The 19,716-nt window shown below is 44.1% G+C and overlaps 1 protein-coding gene across 3 annotated transcripts in view; it reads left to right on the forward strand.

The window, feature by feature from the left end:
- The window catches only part of LOC123758709 (protein FAM135A), a 429,327-nt gene that overhangs the window by 328,254 nt on the left and 81,357 nt on the right, over positions 1-19,716 (forward strand). For all 3 annotated transcript variants that reach the window (XM_069328828.1, XM_045743283.2, XM_069328829.1), the window contains one exon: positions 11,254-11,433. In XM_069328828.1, coding sequence (XP_069184929.1) covers positions 11,254-11,433 — 180 coding nt within the window. The remainder of the gene's footprint in view (positions 1-11,253; positions 11,434-19,716) is intronic.

Genomic DNA, 19,716 nt, shown 5'->3' on the forward strand with positions numbered 1-19,716 from the left:
GCTAAATAACCAGGCACCATACAAGGGTTAAGGGTTAACTAGCCTTTGCCAGTCATTTGACAATTTGTGGAGTTCATGTAGCTCTCTTTGTAAGGTCTCAATATCACCTTCACTTCCCACTTCACCATAAAAAATGTCATCTCCAAATTTGATGATGTGGTTTGTAATATGCTCATTTATTTCATTGATGTGTATAACAAAAAGGGTTGGCCCCAAAATAGACCCCTGTGGGACCCCACTTAGCATATTTCCCCAGTCAGATTCATTCCCATTTAGCACGACCCTTTGTTTTCTATGTTTTATCCATTCCAGTATTCTCCCATTTATTCCATGTGCCAGTAATTTCCTTGCCAGTCTCTCATGTGGTATATTGTCAAAATCTTTAGCAAATTCTATGTAAGCTACATCTACTGAAAGACCATTGTATTAATAGTCGGTTAACATTTCTAGAAATTTGAGCAGGTTAGTAAGGCAGGCTCTATTTTTAACAAAACCATGTTGCATTGATTTTACAAGATTGTTCTCTGTGAGATGTTGTATGATTCCTTCCCTTAGGATTCTCTCCATAAATTGCAGATGTGCGATGTCAAGCTGATCAGATGGTAGTTTTCTGCTGAGCTCTTTCTGCCTTTTTTTAAAATAAGGGTAACATTTGTTACCCCCTAACATAACTTAGTTCTCCACCCAGCCAGGCAGAACTAGCACTATATATCTTGGAAGATGAACAGGCACAAAACCGGAGTGACAACAGACAGAATAATAATGTACTAGGAGCTATCTCTCAGCCCAATAGGAACAACAAAATAAATTTAAAGTGCTTCTACACTAATACCAGAAGCTTGGTGAATAAATTTGATGCATTGTGTACATATGCTGAGGTCGAGACATCATTCGCATAAATGAAACATGGGGACGAGAGGACATTATTGAAGGGGAATTCCTCCTCCTAGAATATCATCCACCATTCAAAGGGACAGAACAACATGAGCAGGTGTGGTACTACTTTATGTGAAGGAGGACCTGAATGCAACCACTAATGAGGAACTGAACACCATGGGTTTCTCAAAGTCTGTATGGTGCAATATACTAGCTCAAGATGGTAATATACTGACAGTGGGAGTATGCTACAGGGCTGACACAGCAACAGCAGAGGAAGTTACTGATCTGCATAATGTGATCAATGCCGCGTCACAAACTCTAACTCTTATAATGGGCAATTTTAACCATGACACAATAGATTGGATAAATCTGACATCACAAGCAGATGATCAATTTCTAGACCTCGTGCAGGACTCATTTCTCATACGACATGTGGTAGAGCCCATTCGAGGAAACAGCATTCTGGACCTTGATCTAACATCAGAAGAGGGCATCGTCGATCAAATTCAAATAGGGGAAAAGCTCATCCCATTGTGTGATCACAATATTCTAAGATGGAAAACAATTATAGAAACTCCTTAAAGGTCCAGGATGATGACCTTCTAGATTACCATCGAGGAAACTATCAGGGAATGAGAGAGGAATTGCAAAAGAATACCATGGAGAGTGCTGATAGGTGATCATGGCATGGAAACATCATGGGAAAGTTTCAAAAAGATCATTACTGAACATTTTCAAAGATATGTTCCAATCAGAAGAAAGAAAAGAAAGGGAACAAGATGGATGACACAAGTAGTAAAAAAAGCATTAACAACTATGGAGATGGTATAAATCCATAATGAACATCATGGATTATGAGATATATAAAAGGGCATTAACCCTTAAACGGTGCAAATCATACATGCATGTAGGGAGGGACTTTCACCAAATGGCACAATACATACATATATGATTGGCGGTCTCACGCATGATTTTTGAGCTCCTGCGAGGAATAGGGGCAGCTATAATACAGACATGGCCGAATGTAAACAAACGCCATGTTGCAAAAAATCCAGCATAGGCCGCCATTGTGGAAAGGTCTTAACCCTTAAGTTACGCAACACATCATATGATGGGTTGAGTGACTTGCTATAAAATGCGCATCCCATCATATGATGTATTGGAGTACTACACAAGATTTAAACAGCCCACGGATACACAGGGTTCACCAACCCTTCATCAGGGCTCTTGTAAACAGACGCCATTATTAAAAAAAAATCGTGGGCCAAATTCTCGGGTGTGAGGGCCTCAGTATTGAGTGAGCCACCAACCCTGACGCACGCAGCATGAGCTCACAGCACTGCTGTTCAGCTTGTGACCACAGCATCACCCAAAAATGCCATAATATACATGTTCATGCTATTATTTAGCGATGATATTATTACAGAAGACCCCTGACTGATAAAAATGACCAGGATTCTAATATTAGCAGGATTGTTGTGATAATTAGTGCTGTAGTGGGAGGAGTAATCTTGGTTGGGAGGGAGGTAGCATTGTCTGCTGACTCTGTGTGACCACCTTTTACTGTCTGGACTCACTATACCAGCTTAGTTGTTCGCTGTGGTAAACAAAACATGCAGATACTTATATATAACGTCTGTATATAAAAGCAAAAACAGTATGGTGGGAGGAGAATGGTGGCGAGTCAGGTGAGGTGAGAGAGGGAGGGAATGGCACTCAGTGGCGGGCTGCCACTGGCTGCCAATGCCACTCAGCGTACCAACTTAGTTGTTCGTTATGGTGAACACGAAAGTAGATACTTATATATAATGTGTGTATACAGTGTAATAACAGCAAAAGGAGTGTGAGGGAGAAGCCATTTTGGTGATGGGTGCGGCAACATCCGCATGATTTGTCATGTTGGTAGGGGTGGCCACTATGCTCTTTGGGCATTATACTGGCTTAGTTGAACAGATGTGGTGAACAAAACATGTAGAAACTTATATATAACGTCTGTATATAGGGTAATAACACCACAAACAGTATTGTTGGTTGTGAAATTTTAGTGCATCTGACCTTGAATGTGTGAGGGAAGCAGCCACCAGCTGACTGTGTGTAGCGACATCTCTTAGTGCCTAAACTAACTATATCAACTTAGTTGTACAGTTGTGGTGAACAAAACATGTAGATACTTATATATAACGTCTGTATATAGTGAATAAAAGCAAAAACAGTATTGTGGGAGGAGAATGTGGGTGAGTCAGGTGAGTTGAGGAAGGGAGGAAGTAGCAGCCAGTGACGGGCTGCCACTGGCTGCCACTGCCACTGCCACTCAGCATGCCAACTTAGTGGTTCATTATGGTGAACACAAATGTAGATACTTATATATAATGTCTGTATATAGTGAATAAAAGCAAAAACAGTATAGTGGGAGGAGAATGTGGGCGAGTGAGGTGTTGAGGGAGTGAGTGGCAGCGAGTGGCTGGCTGGAGTGTGGCGGTTACTCCTCGTTGCTTTTTGACTCATAATACCAACTTAGTGGTTCGTTATGGTGAACAAAACATGCAGATACTTATATATAACCTGTGTATATAGTGTAATAACTGACAAAGTATTTGTTCACTGTTTGATGAACATAATAATTGAATCAACAATATGCACACCATATTTTTGAGTGACAGCGATGATTCACTCATTTTATTATATAAATATATCACACTACACACTATTGAATAATATTACAGCAAAAAACTACGAAAAATTAATCAGACACATTAAAATAATTAGGTAATTATCTCTTTGTGGCCACTCCTGCCTGACAGCTGGGAGCAACAGACCGTATGGGACGCAAGCTGAATCAGCCCGTTTTTTGCCAGACTTCCCCACCCTATAGCAGGCAATATATGCCACTTACGATTTTTTTATTATTTTTCCCATGATCAGAGAACACAAATTAACAGGTTTAGAAGAAAAATATATATATATATATTTTTGTATGTGCCTGTGGGTGACAAATGCTAATTAGCCCTGATCAACACAAGGGTTAATTACCAGGCAGACACCATGGCGAGTGCACCACATACCAGCAGGCGACCGCACTCAATGCAGATTGCAACACAAGCATTGACTGATGATGAAATTAATTGGGAATTGTTCAGTGAGGGTGATGAACCTGATTTTGAGGACTCAGACATGATGAGGACTACACACAGAAATTGTTCACAACTTTTGTTAGGCCAAAGCTAGAATATGCAGCGGTTGTGTGGTGCCCATATCTTAAGAAGCACATCAACAAACTGGAAAAGGTGCAAAGACATGCTACTAAGTGGCTCCCAGAACTGAAGGGCAAGAGCTACGAGGAGAGGTTAGAGGCATTAAACATGCCAAAACTAGAAGACAGAAGAAAAAGAGGTGATAAGATCACTACATACAAAATAGTAACAGGAATTGATAAAATCGATAGGGAAGATTTCCTGAGACCTGGAACTTCAAGAACAAGAGGTCATAGATATAAACTAGCTAAACACAGATGCCGAAGAAATATAAGAAAATTCACTTTCGCAAACAGAGTGGTAGACTGTTGGAACAAGTTAGGTGAGAAGGTGGTGTGAGGCCAAGACCGTCAGTAGTTTCAAAGCGTTATATGACAAAGAGTGCTGGGAAGACGGGACACCACGAGCGTAGCTCTCATCCTGTAACTACACTTAGGTAATTCTACTTAGGTAATTACACAACCACCAGGAAGGGAGGGAATCACCCCTCACTGCTGCTCACTTCCTCTGTCCTTCACACATTCACTGCCTGCCTCCCTCCCTCCCCAAAAGACCCTTCTGTAGGTGGCAGTAAATTGCCAGCCTGGAGAATTTCCATCTTATACAATAAAGCATTCATGAAACAAGTATTTGTATAACTTTTTATTATCCTAATAATATTACTAAACAAAATCTGTAACCAAAAATATATATGATCATGTACATTCAGAATTTCAGAAACAATTCTGGCTAATGGGGACGAGTGTAGGGTTTTCTGAGTGAGCCCGTCCTTCGCCTCACCACCGACACACCTCCCCCACCTGCCCCACATCCCATACACACACTCACTGCTTAAAGGTCAACTGATGTCCATAATTCATAAGTAAAAATGTATTTGTTTAATTAATAAACAGGAAGCAATAAAACATGTTAATGATTATCAATTTATCGTAATATACTGTACACTTAACATGAAAATCAACATATAATGGCATAAAGCTAAGATATAAATTTTAATATGGGCGGGACGCTTTGGTCGGTGCTGTGTCAGCGAATTAAAACTCTGACTTCATAGCACATTCCTCACTATCTCTCCTTCACTGACTGGACTGGACTGACTTGACTGACTGACTGACTTACTAGACTTATTAGACTGACTAGACTGACTAGACTGACTAGACTGACTGACTAGACTGACTGACTAGACTGACTGACTGACTGACTTGACTGCCTGACTGACTTGACTGCCTGCCTGCCTGCCTGCCTGTCTGCCTGCCTGCCTGCCTGCCTGCCTGCCTGCCTGTCTGTCTGTCTGCCTGCCTGCCTGCCTGCCTGCCTGCCTGCCTGCCTGCCTGCCTGCCTGCCTTTCCCTCCCTCCCTCCCTCCCTCCCTCCCTCCCTGCCTGCCTGCCTGCCTGCCTGCCTTTCCCTCCCTCCCTCCCTCCCTCTCTGCCTGCTGCCTTCGGATAACTTAAGTTGGCAAACCAAGTGGCTGTCTGTACAAACATTTTTGGAAATGTGCTAATGTGAACCTTTAATGTGTACAACGAGTGTTAGTACCAGGCCTAACACTCGTTGTACACCACTTCCCCCCCCCCCCCCGGAAGGGAGGGAGGGAGTAGATCAGGAAGAGAGGGAGTCGGTCAGGGAGGGAGGGAGGGAGATAGTCAGGGAGGGAGGGAGTCGGTCAGGAAGGGTAGGAGGGAGTGAGTCGGGCAGGAAGAGAGGGAGGGAGGGAGGGTTAGTGAGTCGGACAGGAAGGGAGGGAGGAAGGGAGGGAATCAGACAGCAAGGGAGGGAGGGAGTCAGACAGGAAGGGAGGGAGGGAGTCAGTCAGGAAGGGAGGGAGGGAGGGAGTCGGACAGGAAGGGAGGGAGGGATTCGGTCAGGGAGGGAGGGAGCCAGTCAGGGAGGGAGGAAGTCATTCAGGAAGGGATGGAGGGAGTCGGGCAGGAAGGGAGGGAGTCATTCAGGAAGGGATGGAGGGAGGGAGTCGGGCAGGAAGGGAGTGAGTTGGGGAGGGAAGGAAGGAGAGAGTCGGGCAGGAAGGGAGGGAAGGAGGGAGTGAGTCGGGGAGGGAAGGAGGAAGTGAGTCGAGGAGGGAATGAGGGAGTGAGTCGGGGAGGGAAGGAGGGAGTGAGTCGGGCAGGAAAGGAGGGAGTAAGTCGGGCAGGAAAGGAGGGGGGGGGGGAGAAGTGTTCGGTGTGTGGGTACCAGATGTAATTCACTTAAGCCTATCGAAGGAAGGCGGTGTTGGAGGTGTTGCAAGAATTATATTGTTTTCTTATTGATGTGGAGAGCTAGTTTTGAATATTAAATAATACACTATAATATTTGAACAGTAAGTACAGTATTTGATTTGCTATTTATTCATTTAAATATTTACAAGAAAATAAAAGAGGATTTAACAGAACTTAAGGCGCATATGTTAGTCATCGTACAGCGTGTCGACCCCCACATGTTGACACACGTGGAGGGGAGTTGGGGAGGCTAGTGAGATGTGGGGAGAGGGGGTGACCAGCAAGGAGATCACAGACATGTGATCTGTCTCTTTCCAGTCTTGCCCACCCACCCATCCACCTGCAAGCACGCCCACCTACCCACCTGGAGTTAGTGGAGTTAAGTGATGTAATACAGCTGCAGACACCAGACACTGTTGCACTCACGGAGAAAAAATTTGAAGATGTTATTTTAAACGAGGTCATATTCCCAATGGGCTACTCAATTTGGAGACGGGACAGAAAAATTAGGAAAGGCGGTGGCGTTGCTGTGCTGGTAAAAGAACACCTAAAGGTGAATGAAATAATGACTGCCAATCCACAAGAAGTTGACATAATAGCACTAGAGATCTGCCATGAGGATGATAAACTAATAATCATAAATGCATATAGTCTACTGCCAAGCAGCACATGGTCAAAGGAGGAGCTAGATAGTAAACGAGAAGAGAGATCATAGCGAGAGAGGATAACGATAGATCATGACTGTTAATAGTCGGCGACTTCAACTTGAAATCCATAGACTGGGAAGCACATGAAGCTAAAACAGAAGATTTTTGGACCTGTAAATTTGTAGACCTCATCCTGGAAACATTCTTGTATCAACATGTTGAACAAGCTACGAGGATGAGGGAAGGGGACATTCCCTCCATGCTAGATTTGATATTTACCAGGAAGGAGGAAGAAATATATGACATTCAGTACCTTCCTCCCTTGGGTAAATATGACCATGTCTTTTTGGGAATAAAGTATGCAATGCATTATAATCTGGAAGAAAATAAGAAGGTTGAAGCAATTGAAAAAACTGACTTTAGGAGAGGACATTATGGCAACCTTAGAAAATTTTTTAGTGAGTATAATTGGACAGACTTGTTGCTAGGCAAGGAAATAAAGGAGATGTATGTCAAGTTTTGTGAAATATATGATAAAGGCACACAAAAATTTATACCAAAACAGAGATGCAGAACTAGGAAACAGGATTGGTTCAACAGAAATTGCGAGAGGGCCAGAGACCAAAAGACACAAAAATGGAATCAATACAGGAAGTGGCCAAACCCCCAAACATACCAGCCTACATGGCAGTAAGGAGAGAGGCAGGAAGAAATTTTGAAAAAGGGATTGCAGACAAATGTAAAACAGAACCAGGTCTATTCTATAAATTCATAAACAACAAATTGCAGGTAAAGGATAATATTCAGAGGTTGAAAATGGGAAATAGATTCATGGGAAATTTAAAGGAAATATGTGAAACATTAAACGAAAAGTTCCAAAGTGTGTTTGTACAAAATGAAATCTTCAGGGTACCAGACACAATAAGAATTCCAAAGAACAACATAGAGCACATAGAGGTGTCTAGAGATGAAGTGGAAAAAATGCTCAAGGAGCTAAGTAAGAACAAAGCAGTTGGTCCAGATGGAGTTTCACCATGGGTTCTGAGAGAATGTGCACCTGAGCTCAGCATTCCACTTTAACTGATTTTTCAGGCATCCCTGTTTACAGGAGTTGTAGCTGATGTGTGGAAAAAGGCTAACATAGTTCCAATCTACAAAAGTGGAAGCAGGGAAGACCCCCTTAATTATAGACCTGTATCATTGACAAGTGTAATAGTCAAAATATTTGAAAAAATAATTAAAACTAAATGGGTAGAACACCTGGAGAGAAATGATATAATATCAGACAGACAGTATGGTTTTCGATCTGGAAGATCCTGTGTATCGAATTTACTCAGTTTCTATGATCAAGCCACAGAGATATTACAGGAAAGAGATGGTTGGGTTGACTGCATCTATCTGGACCTATCTTGAGATGATTTTGGGGCTTTTTAGCGTCCCAGCGGCCCGGTCCTCGACCAGGCCTCCACCCCCAGGAAGCAGCCCGTGACAGCTGACTAACACCCAGGTACCTATTTTACTGCTAGGTAACAGTAGGGTGAAAGAAACTCTGCCCATTGTTTCTCGCTGGCACCTGGGATCGACCCCAGGACCACAGGATCACAAGTCCAGCATGCTGTCCGCTCGGCCGACCGGCTCTCACAACCTAAAAAAGGCTTTCGACAGAGTTCCACATAAGAGGTTGTTCTGGAAACTGGAAAATATTGGAGGGGTGACAGGTAAGCTTCTAACATGGATGAAAAATTTTCTGACTGATAGAAAAATGAGGGCAACAATCAGAGGCAATGTATCGGACTGGAGAAATGTCACAAGTGGAGTACCACAGGGTTCACTTCTTGCACCAGTGATGTTTATTGTCTACATAAATGATCTACCAGTTGGTATACAGAATTATATGAACATGTTTGCTGATGATGCTAAGATAATAGGAAGGATAAGAAATTTAGATGATTGTCATGCCCTTCAAGAAGACCTGGACAAAATAAGTAAATGAGTACCACTTTGCAAATGAAATTTACTGTGAATAAATGCCATGCTATGGAATGTGAAATAGGAGAACATAGACCCCACACAACCTATAAATTATGTGAGAAATCTTTACAGATTTCTGATAAAGAAACAGATCTAGGGGTGGTTCTAGATAGAAAACTATCACCTGAAGACCACATAAAGAACGTTGTGTGAGGAGCCTATGCCACGCTTTCTAACTTCAGAATTGCTTTTAAATACATGGATGGGAAAATACTGAAGAAATTGTTCACGACTTTTGTTAGGCCAAAGCTAGAATATGCAGCGGTTGTGTGTTGCCCATAACTTAAAAAGCACATCAACAAATTGGAAAAGGTGCAAAGACATGCTACTAAGTGGCTCCCAGAACTGAAGGGCAAGAACTACGAGGAGAGGTTAGAGGCATTAAATATGTCAAAACTAGAAGGCAGAAGAAAAAGAGGTGATATGATCACTAAGTACAAAATAGTAACAGGAATTGATAAAATCGATAGGGAAGATTTCCTGAGACCTGAAACTTCAAGAACAAGAAGTCATAGATTTAAACTAACTAAACAAAGATGCCGAGGAACTATAAGAAAATTCACTTTCGCAAACAGAGTGGTAGACGGTTGGAACAAGTTAAGTGAGAATGTGGTGGAGGCCAAAACCGTCAGTAGTTTCAAAGCGTTATATGACAAAGCTTAAACGGGACACCACTAGCGTAGCTCTCATCCTGTAACTACACTTAGGTAATTACTTAGGGAATTACCTACCTGATAGCTCACCCACCCATCTGTTCACCCACCTGCATGCTCACCCACCTGTATGCTCACCCACCCACCCACCCACTTGCCTGCTTGAACCTGTTCACCCACCAAGCCCATCTGCCTGCCATCCACCCATCCAAAACCTACCTGCCTGAACCCACCTATCCCTGCCTGCCTGCCCACCCACTTTCCCTGCCCACCTACCAGCTAGGCAGCTAACCACCCACCCAGTCCCACACACTATTAAGTGTGTGTTAATTCAAATCATGATTGTGGTATAAAAATTGTTGGAAATGTTCCCTTTTGGACTCAGAGGTGAAAAAGTACGTTAATCCGGAAAACGTGATAATCCGGCTGGAGGTCCTTCCCATATAGTCCGGATTAGCGAGTGGATACAGTACTGCTTGCCAAAGAACAGACCCCAAATTCCCTAGGCTATGAATGGGGCCCACGGCATGCCATGTAAACAAGCACATGAATCCCAGGACACCCCCAAGCACAACCAACAGAATGTCCAAAGCCATGGGCTCAGTGGAGTAAAAGACTCGTGATTAGCCCACCACCCTGGCAGCTTTGGCCTTCCAGGGGCAAACTTTGAATACAAAGTTACTGTCAGTGCAGGAATAGTGCTAGTGAGCATCCAAGAAAGGAAACCCTTAGCACTTTCAGTTCAAAGCACAACAGAAGCCCATACAACAAAGCTAGAGAGAACACACACACACACATGTAGCTAATATGAAAAGAAAGGAACAAAACACAAGCAAATGGGCTTCCCTCTGCAGGATGAATGAAGTCCAAGGATAGCTGGCACTTAGCTTTGAAGCAATGGGGTTTACCACAACTGATGGACTGGAGTACTACAGGCAGTAGCAACCATCATATCATCAGCGCCAGAACTGATCTGGGGAAGCCGGCTGGGGCTGGATCACTTGGTGGCAGTAATCAGTACTAATTGAATTGAGCTCATTTTGAGTGAATCTTTTTGTTTCGTTTGAGTCTTCATTTTCTGTGAACCCTCTAGTTGTCTATAAAGCTTTGGTGACTTTCTGGATGCTTTTCCGAGTTGGGTGCTGGATTGTCATTCGCTCCCTGCACCTCTGTGAGGGGGGGTGGCTAGATTCTGACTCTGATGTGACCCAATAGGCCACACAGAACTCCCTGTGAGTAATATGACCCAATAGATGAGGTAAAATCAGTGAGATAACTTCATGGAGGCACTGAGGGATGGGGGGGTTACCTTGAGGTTACCTTGAGGTGCTTCCGGGGCTTAGCGTCCCTGCGGCCCGGTCGTCGACCAGGCCTCCTGGTTGCCGGACTGATCAACCAGGCTGTTGGACGCGGCTGCTCGCAGCCTGACGTATGAGTCACAGCCTGGTTGGCTGTTGGGGGGAACATCAGAAAACAATTAGTAAGGGCATAATGAAATGTAAAATTAAAATATAAATATAACTAAATCAAAACAAAACAATTGTGTAAGAGAAAACCTAATTTGTATTTTACAGAGAGAGAAGCGAGCCCAAGTGTACCTGTCCATCTGAACTTAGAAAAGAACGGGGCCGCATGGAGGATCCCCCAGACCTCCTTCCTCCCAGGCTACACCCACCAGTGGCAGACACATTGGCCTTTGTCAAAGCCAAAGAAGAGTTCAAACAACAAATAAACTTCCAAGGACTACTGTATAGGTACAGTATAGACAATATTACTTTAGTGTTAGGTATGTAAGGACAGTATTGTTGGAGTGTTAGATGGTTACAATTTCCATTGTCAGGGGGGATAGGAAGCCTGTAATCAGGTTTATCAAGGTTCCCCTTAGGTTAACTACTTGACCGTCTCCAGGATGTAACCCACGACAGTTGCCTAACTCCCAGGCCTCTATTTAAGTGAACCCGGGCTAACTGAACAGCATGAAGTGAAAGTAAAAGTGCCTAACCATTTTTGGATTGTGAGTCAAGGATAAAAACCACTGTACTAAAGGACCCCTTGACGTCACTGATGTACAGTATATGAAAAAGTAGAGTGAAGCAAGTATGTTTCCCTGGAAAATGCTTGTATAAATGGCTAGTGTAGGAAAAGTAGCATCATTTAATAATTAATTTATATATACAAGAGTTCTCACATTCTTGTACAGCCACTAGTACGCGTAGCATTTTGGGCAGGTCCCTGGAATACGATCCCCGCTGCAAAGAATCGTTTTTACAACCAAGTACCCATTTTACTGTTGAGTTAAACAGAGGCTACAGTTAAGGATTTGTGCCCAATAAATCCTCCCCGGCCAGGATACGAACCCATGACAAAGCGCTCACGGAACACCAGGCGAGTCTTACCACTACACCACGGAGACTGGTGACAATTTGTCTGTAGTGATGCATCAGTGTCATTGAAAAGGTCTACTGCAAGACAAGGGCCTACTGCAGCTTGATTTGGATGAGTCGTTTCAGCAAATGTTTGCCGTTCTTCCCGTGCTTACCTTGAGGTTACCTTGAGGTGCTTCCGGGGCTTAGCGTCCCCGCGGCCCGGTCGTCGACCAGGCCTCCTGGTTGCTGGACTGATCAACCAGGCTGTTGGACGCGGCTGCTCGCAGCCTGACGTATGAGTCACAGCCTGGTTGATCAGGTATCCTTTGGAGGTGCTTATCCAGTTCTCTCTTAAACACTGTGAGGGGATTGCCAGTTATGCCCCTTATGTGTAGCGGAAGCGTGTTGAACAGTCTCGGGCCTCTGATGTTGATAGAGTTCTCTCTCAGAGTACCTGTTGCACCTCCGCTTTTCAACGGGGGTATTCTGCACATCCTGCCATGTCTTCTGGTCTCATGTGATGTTATTTCTGTGTGCAGGTTTGGGACCAGCCCCTCTAATATTTTCCACATGTAAATTATTATGTATCTCTCCCGCCTGCGCTCAAGGGAGTACAGATTTAGGTTCTTTAGTCGGTCCCAATAGTTTAGGTGTTTTACTGAGTGGATTCTAGCAGTAAAGGATCTCTGCACGCTCTCCAGGTCAGCAATTTCTCCAGCTTTGAAAGGGGCTGTCATTGTGCAGCAGTACTCCACTCTAGAGAGCACAAGTGTTTTGAAAAGTGTCATCATCGGTATAGCATCTCTAGTGTGAAAAGTTCTTGTTATCCAACCTGTCATTTTTCTTGCAGTTGTGACGGCTACTTTATTGTGTTCTTTAAAGGTAAGGTCTTCCGACATGAGTACACCCAGATCCTTTACATTGCCTTTTCGTTCTATGTTATGATTTGCCTGAGTTTTGTACGTGGTTTTCGTTTTTATATTTTCATTTTTTCCATAGCGCATGAGCTGGAACTTATCTTCGTTAAACACCATATTATTTTCTGTAGCCCATAGAAAGACCTGATCTACATCTGACTGGAGGTTTGCCGTGTCCTCTATGTTGCCAACTCTCATGAAAATCCTAGTGTCATCTGGAAAGGATGATACAGTGCTATAGGTTGTGTTCTTGTCTATGTCCGATATGAGGATGAGAAAAAGTACTGGAGCAAGCACAGTACCCTGGGGGACTGAGCTCTTCACGGTTGATGGGCTGGATTTTATTTTGTTGACTATTACACATTGGGTTCTGTTGGTCAGGAAATTGTAGATCCATCTGCCTATTTTTCCGGTAATTCCTTTTGAATGCATTTTATGTGCAATAACGCCATGGTCACATTTATCAAAAGCTTTTGCGAAATCTGTGTAAATTACATCAGCGTTTTGTTTGTCTTCCATAGCATCTAATGCCATATCATAGTGGTCCAGCAACTGCGACAGGCAAGAGCGCCCTGTTCTGAAACCATGTTGTCTGGGGTTATGGAGATGCTGTGATTCCATGTATTTTGTGATCTTACTTCTTAGCACTCTCTCAAAAATTTTTATAATGTGCGATGTTAGTGCTATCGGTCTGTAATTTTTTGCCTCTGCCTTATTTCCTCCTTTATGAAGTGGTGCTATCTCTGCTGTTTTTAGTATATCAGGAATAACGCCAGTATCTAGGCTTTGTCTCCACAGAATGTGGAGGGCTTGCGATAGTGATTTTTTACAGTTCTTGATGAATATGGAGTTCCAAGAATCCGGGCCTGGTGCAGAGTGCATAGGCATACTGTTTATGGCTTCTTCAAAATCCAGTGGGGATAGGGGTGACGTCTGATACATGATTTGATGTTGGTATCATATCCATGAAAAATTCATTTGGGTTATCAATCTTTAGTGCGTTTAAGGGCTCACTGAAAACAGAGTCGTACTGCTTCCTCAGTAGCTCGCTCATTTCTTTGTTGTCATCGGTGAAAGTTCCATCTCCCTTTCGCAGGGGCCCGATACTAGATGTGGTTTTTGATCTTGATTTTGCATAGGAGAAAAAATATTTCGGATTTCTCTCTATTTCACTGATGGCCTTTTGCTCTCTTTGCCTCTCCTGGGTTTTGTATGATTCTTGTAGCTTGCATTCAATTGTTTCTGTTTCTCTACCTAACCTTTTTCGCTGTTCTTGAGATAGGGTGCGACTCTCAAGTTGTTCCGCAATTCGTTTTCTTCGCCTATATGGGGAACAACGTTCCCGTTCTAATCTGCATCTCTTCCTCTTTTTTCTTAGGGGTATGCAGTTTGAACATATTTCTAGTGCTACTGAGCTTATTTTTTCCAGGCTGCTCGCATTTTCATAATAAATGAGGAAAGGACATCTTCTACATCATCAACCCTCATACCATTTTCTCGTTTATGAATGATCTTTTATTTTTCCTCTGTGATCATCCTCACATTTTTTTTTTTTTTTTTTTTTGAGATATATACAAGAGTTGTTACATTCTTGTACAGCCACTAGTACGGAAGTGTGTTTTCTTAGGTTGAACCTTACCACTGAGTTTCTTGGGATCCATGGTGTGATATATAAAAATTACTTATATGTTCAAAAAACAAAAAATCACCTAAATAATGGAGTTTCTTACAAGCGTGATCGTCACTAAGTGGGCGGCTCTGGTAAACTGAGGCAGGTCTGCCCTAGTGACCAGGAACCATGTGCTAGGTCGACCCGAACGCGTTTCAATGAATATCGTTAGTCGACGACACTATCGTAAGTTGAGTCGCATTTTCTGATCAAATTTATATCATAACTCGAAATTATCGTAAGTCGGGGCCATCGTAAGTCGAGGTGTCACTGTATTATGTGGGATTTTAGTGCAACTGGTCTATAATTCTTTGCCAATGCTTTGCTCCCTTCCTTGTGTAGAGGGGCTATGTCTGCTGACTTAAGCACATCTAGTATCTCCCCCATGTCCAAGCTCTTCCTCCACAATACTGTATACTGAGTACAGTGGTACCTCGGTTTAAGAGTTTAATCCGTTCCTGGAGACAGCTCGTATTCCGAAAACTCATAATCCGAAGCTAATTTCCCCATAAGAAATAATGGGAAATGAATTAATCCGTTCCTGGCTACCCAAAAACTTCACTTCAAACTAAATTTTATACCTAATTCATCTAAATAAACCTACAAAACTATGTTCAAGTTATTACTTACCCTTGCTGATGACTGCTGTTGGCGTATGGAAGATGGTGAGGAGGAGGGAGGAGGAGAGGTGTTACTGTTTGGAAGGGGCGTCCCCTTCCATTATAACATCAGGCAGTGAGGACTTCACTGGTGTTCACTCTCTGGCACATTTTGCCTACATACCACTAGGACTTGCTTGTCTTACTAAGAATCTGTCTAAAGACACTTGTTTTTCCCTACATTTTAACACTTGTCTGTAATATGACAAGTGTTAAATTGTAATGGACTTCTCCATTGTCATTTAAAATGTCAATGCAATGGCCTGCTACAGCTTTATCTGGGTGAGTTTTTTCAACAAAACTTTGCAGTTTTTCCCATACTTCACACATTTTCTTAACCCTTGCACTGCTCACCTATTTTCGGCAAAAACGTCTTGGTGCAATTGTCAAGGACATATTTTTGTTATTTTTACAAATGTTCAGGTAAATTTAATGTAAAAATGTTACCAAAGTCAACTATTTCCATTTCAAAACACAGAAAGGACATCCTCTACTGCTTCTACTCACAGCTATTTTCTTAGGTTGAACCTTAGCAATGGCTTTCTTGAGACCCATGGCAAAATATATACTGTAATAACAACTTTTATGCTCAAATGGCCAAAAAAACAACTAAAAACTGTAAATCCTTGTGAAGAATTCAGGCGGGATAGTCACTGGGCGCGAGACACTGGTAAACTGAGGCGCGATCGCTGTGCACCACATGCTAGCTGGCCTGTACGTGTATCAACAAACTCATGTTCTGAGGCAACCCTTGCCTTCCGAGGCAAATTTTCCGAGCAAATTCTGCTCGTATTCCGAAAAACTCGTATACAGGGACACTCAAGAAAATTCACCTTCGCAAATAGAGTGGTAGACGGTTGGAACAAGTTAAGTGAGAAGGTGGTGGAGGCCAAGACCGTCAGTAGTTTCAAAGCGTTATATGACAAAGAGTGCTGGGAAGACGGGACACCACGAGCGTAGCTCTCATCCTGTAACTACACTTAGGTAATTACACTTAGGTAATTACTCGTATTCTGAGGTACCACTGTACCTGAGCTATAGGCACTTTACATTTCTATATAAATGTTGAATTCTATGAATCTGGACCCGGGGGCTGAGTGTATAGGCATATTGTCAATTTCTCTTTCAAAATCTGCCACACTCATGTTGATATCAGTTATATTTTCAGGGGTTTGGATATCATGCATAAAGAAGTTGTCCAGATCTTCCACTTTAATGCTGTTTATTGGAGTGCTAAACATGTCCTCATACTGCTTTTCTGTGGGAAAGCCCTGTTGGCTCCTTGGAGCTAATGGACTGATATTAGCTAATATTAGTACGGGGCTTTAGTCATATTGAGTTGTTATGCCTACCAGGGACCACTAGCCAGAACATGGTCTCCTCAGAGAGGTGAAGGGAACAATGGCTATGAAACTCACATATTTGAAAGTATTTGTATCTGCCATCGACCGAGGTATGTTTGAAAGTATTTGTATCTGCCATCGACCGGGGTTGAGCACCCAAAAATGTAGGCGCTTCAGAACAGACCCCTCCTGATAGAAATATTGCAACCTGAGACTGAACAAAAGCTAGAAACTCCCCCCAAAGAAAAACAAGCAAACAAGCAACACATCATCATACCACACGCTGCTTGTTCGCACTGATCCTCCTCTCCCCCACCCACCCCAGAAGGGAAAGAGTGGGGGGGGGGGAGCTTGTGCTGACAAGCCCAGCCCACCAAGCTGGCAGCCGGACCATCAGTTTGTCAGCTGAAGCTAAACAGGGGGTGGACGTCTGCTCTGGTCTCAGTTGCCTGATTGGCTTCACCCTGCTGGTGTTCCTGCTGTGCGTTGGAGGTGGCCAGGAGTCTGTACCAAAGGCTGCATGCACTTAGGGCACCCTTCTCTAAGCACCCTGTGAGTACACTCCGTAGGGTTCAGAGCCATCTTCTCTGGGTCCTTTGGGTCCCCCATTCCTGTAGGAGTAGCAGCTGCTTGGCCTTCTGCCCAGCTTGCGTTATCGCAGCGGCCGTGCCTCTTTCTGGTCCCCTGGATTGTAGTGCTTCCTCAAAGTTCTCTTTCCCGCTTTAAGTTTGCTTTGCCCATTGGGAGGCTGCCAAGGTCCTTATTAGGTGCTACCTAGGTGCAGTTGGGTGGTCTTCCTCTGGGCCTCCGAGGTTGCTCACTTCACAGGGGCCAATTTGCCCGGATACATACGGGGGTTACAACCTGCTTTGGTGGCACCTGTGCGTGGGATTCCCGTAGGATTACTTTTCCCTGCAGGCCCTGGAAAAACCCCTCCGGGCTTAGTTGACCGATGGACGTGTCCTATGAGCCCCTCCTCGCCTTGAGCAAGTTTGAGGGTTGTTCGTTACCCCTATCTCAGGGTGACGGTAGCCTGTTTTGCCTCCGTCATGACACTTGTTGGGTCAACGACACCTTTGACCTGGAGTCTTGCAAGACTTGTTCTCCACTCGTACTCTAGTTTACCCATTCTGCTATGGCTGAGGTTAGGGGTCAAGCAGCTCACGCATTGCATGCTAGGTTTAGGTTGCTGCAGCGTGCTCGGTTAGTCGCCCGCTCAAATTCCCTGGGGCTGTCTTGTTTTGATTTTATGGACCCAGATTTGGGGGAGTTAATTGGTTTGACCTTTGTTCAGTCTGCTCCCCCCTTCATCCTCCCCTTGTTCGTGTGATTCACTGTCCTTCTAACCCCCTACTCCCGGCTCCCAAACATCTGAGGGTTTTGGGGTCGGGGCAGGGTTTAGGTGAGGATGAGACTCGGGCGGTTCTGGGGGTTGCCCCATTCGAAGCGGGGATGGAGACATTTGAGCCGGTTCCTCCTGCCGGAAGCTTCTGGGTCCTTTTAGCAGGTCCCTTTCTTGGATGCCTTTTCCTTGAACTCTGCCTTTTCTTCAAGGGCAGAGGGCATCGAAGATGGCTCTGCCCCAGACCCTGATTTGCAAGGTTCGGGGTTTTTGTACAAGCGTACAAATTCCTTGTACGAATTTTATAGTACAAGGCTCCCCCGGGTTCGTTTCTAGGTTCCCTTGGGTTCCACAGCAACATCCTTCTGGAGGTTTTCCACCTCTCGAATTTTCCCTGCAGTGGTTCAGGAAGCCCTTGCTGCTTACCTCCTGCTCAACCCGGATTGTGCCTCGGTGCTCAACCCGTCCTCCATTGAGTTTGGGTCTTCTTCACCGTATTGGATACATTACAAGGTACCGGCATCTTCCTGGCTCATGGACTGCCCTTTCTTTTCATTGGGGATGTGGCATACGTTCTAGCTTTTCCATACGCTTGAGTGGCAAGAGCTCACTACAGTGTTGCAGGTGTACTTAGAAGACACATTTGAGCATCTTAATGTGTGCTTGTACTCTCCTGTGCTTTCTCATGAGGTTAGTGTGCTCCAGTTGCACGTTCAGGTCCCTTCCCTTTCGAATGGTTTGGCTGCAGAGCATCTTCATGCTCGCGGGGATTTAGCCTTGGTCCTTCGCCTCTTTTTACTCCTTGAGCTGTCCTCGGACTTGAAGAAGATGTGGAAGAGTTGGCTGCTGGGTCTTCGTCTGCCACATTGATTTTGGCAGCCAGAGCATCGGTGGTGTTGATTCAGCTGTTTGCGCCTATCCTCCGGGAGGCAGTGTCCTTGTTTTATGCCTCTCGCCTCACATGTTGGCAGGCTGTCCTCGCCCTCTCTGTGGATTCTGCTTGGGCCTTGGCTCTTAGATTTTTGTTTTTGTCCCCATTTTGTTCTCAGTTGTTTGCGGACTTGTTTGTTTTAGTTTCTGCAGACAGCTTAAAATAGTTGTCACCCTCTTTCAGATATGTTAGTTGTCTAGGGTGTGCATTCTCATGCTTCCCGGAAGGGTCGTACCAGGGTCCAGGTATCTGCTGGTTAACCACTTAACTGTACCAACCGAGTATTCTCAGTTGGTGGGAAACTGCCAACCAAGAAACCTCTTTTTGATTTTTTCGTACCCATTCTAAATGTGTGCGAGGTTGGTTGTGTACGAAATGGACTCTTAGGACCACCAGTGAGAGGCAGCCGTCTTGGAAAAAAATCCCAGAATGCCCTAGGGCTGCTGGCTGGGTTAGTACTGAGTGAGCATCCTTGGGTGGCGCACTTGACTCTGGATCCCAAACACCTGTCTGACGCGGTGTTGAAAGAGCATGCGCTGTCGGTGAAATTCAAACCTTATTGTTTGAAGAACATAAGGGTCATAATATTGGTGAAGCTAGGCACAATAAGGACCTAACACAAAGGTCGGATGCAAGTGATACAGCACCTATGAGGACGATACAGCAGAGTATCAAATTGTAGCTCTGGGTGCCATCCTTGCCCACCTATGCTATGCTATCTCCAATTTATTTAGATGATACATAGATGAATCGTTTTCTGCATTCAGTGATGATGCATCTGATACAAGTAGCATAGATGAACAGTGTTAG

This window comes from Procambarus clarkii, chromosome 22 (genome assembly GCF_040958095.1).
Source record: "Procambarus clarkii isolate CNS0578487 chromosome 22, FALCON_Pclarkii_2.0, whole genome shotgun sequence".
Classification (NCBI taxonomy): domain Eukaryota; kingdom Metazoa; phylum Arthropoda; class Malacostraca; order Decapoda; family Cambaridae; genus Procambarus; species Procambarus clarkii.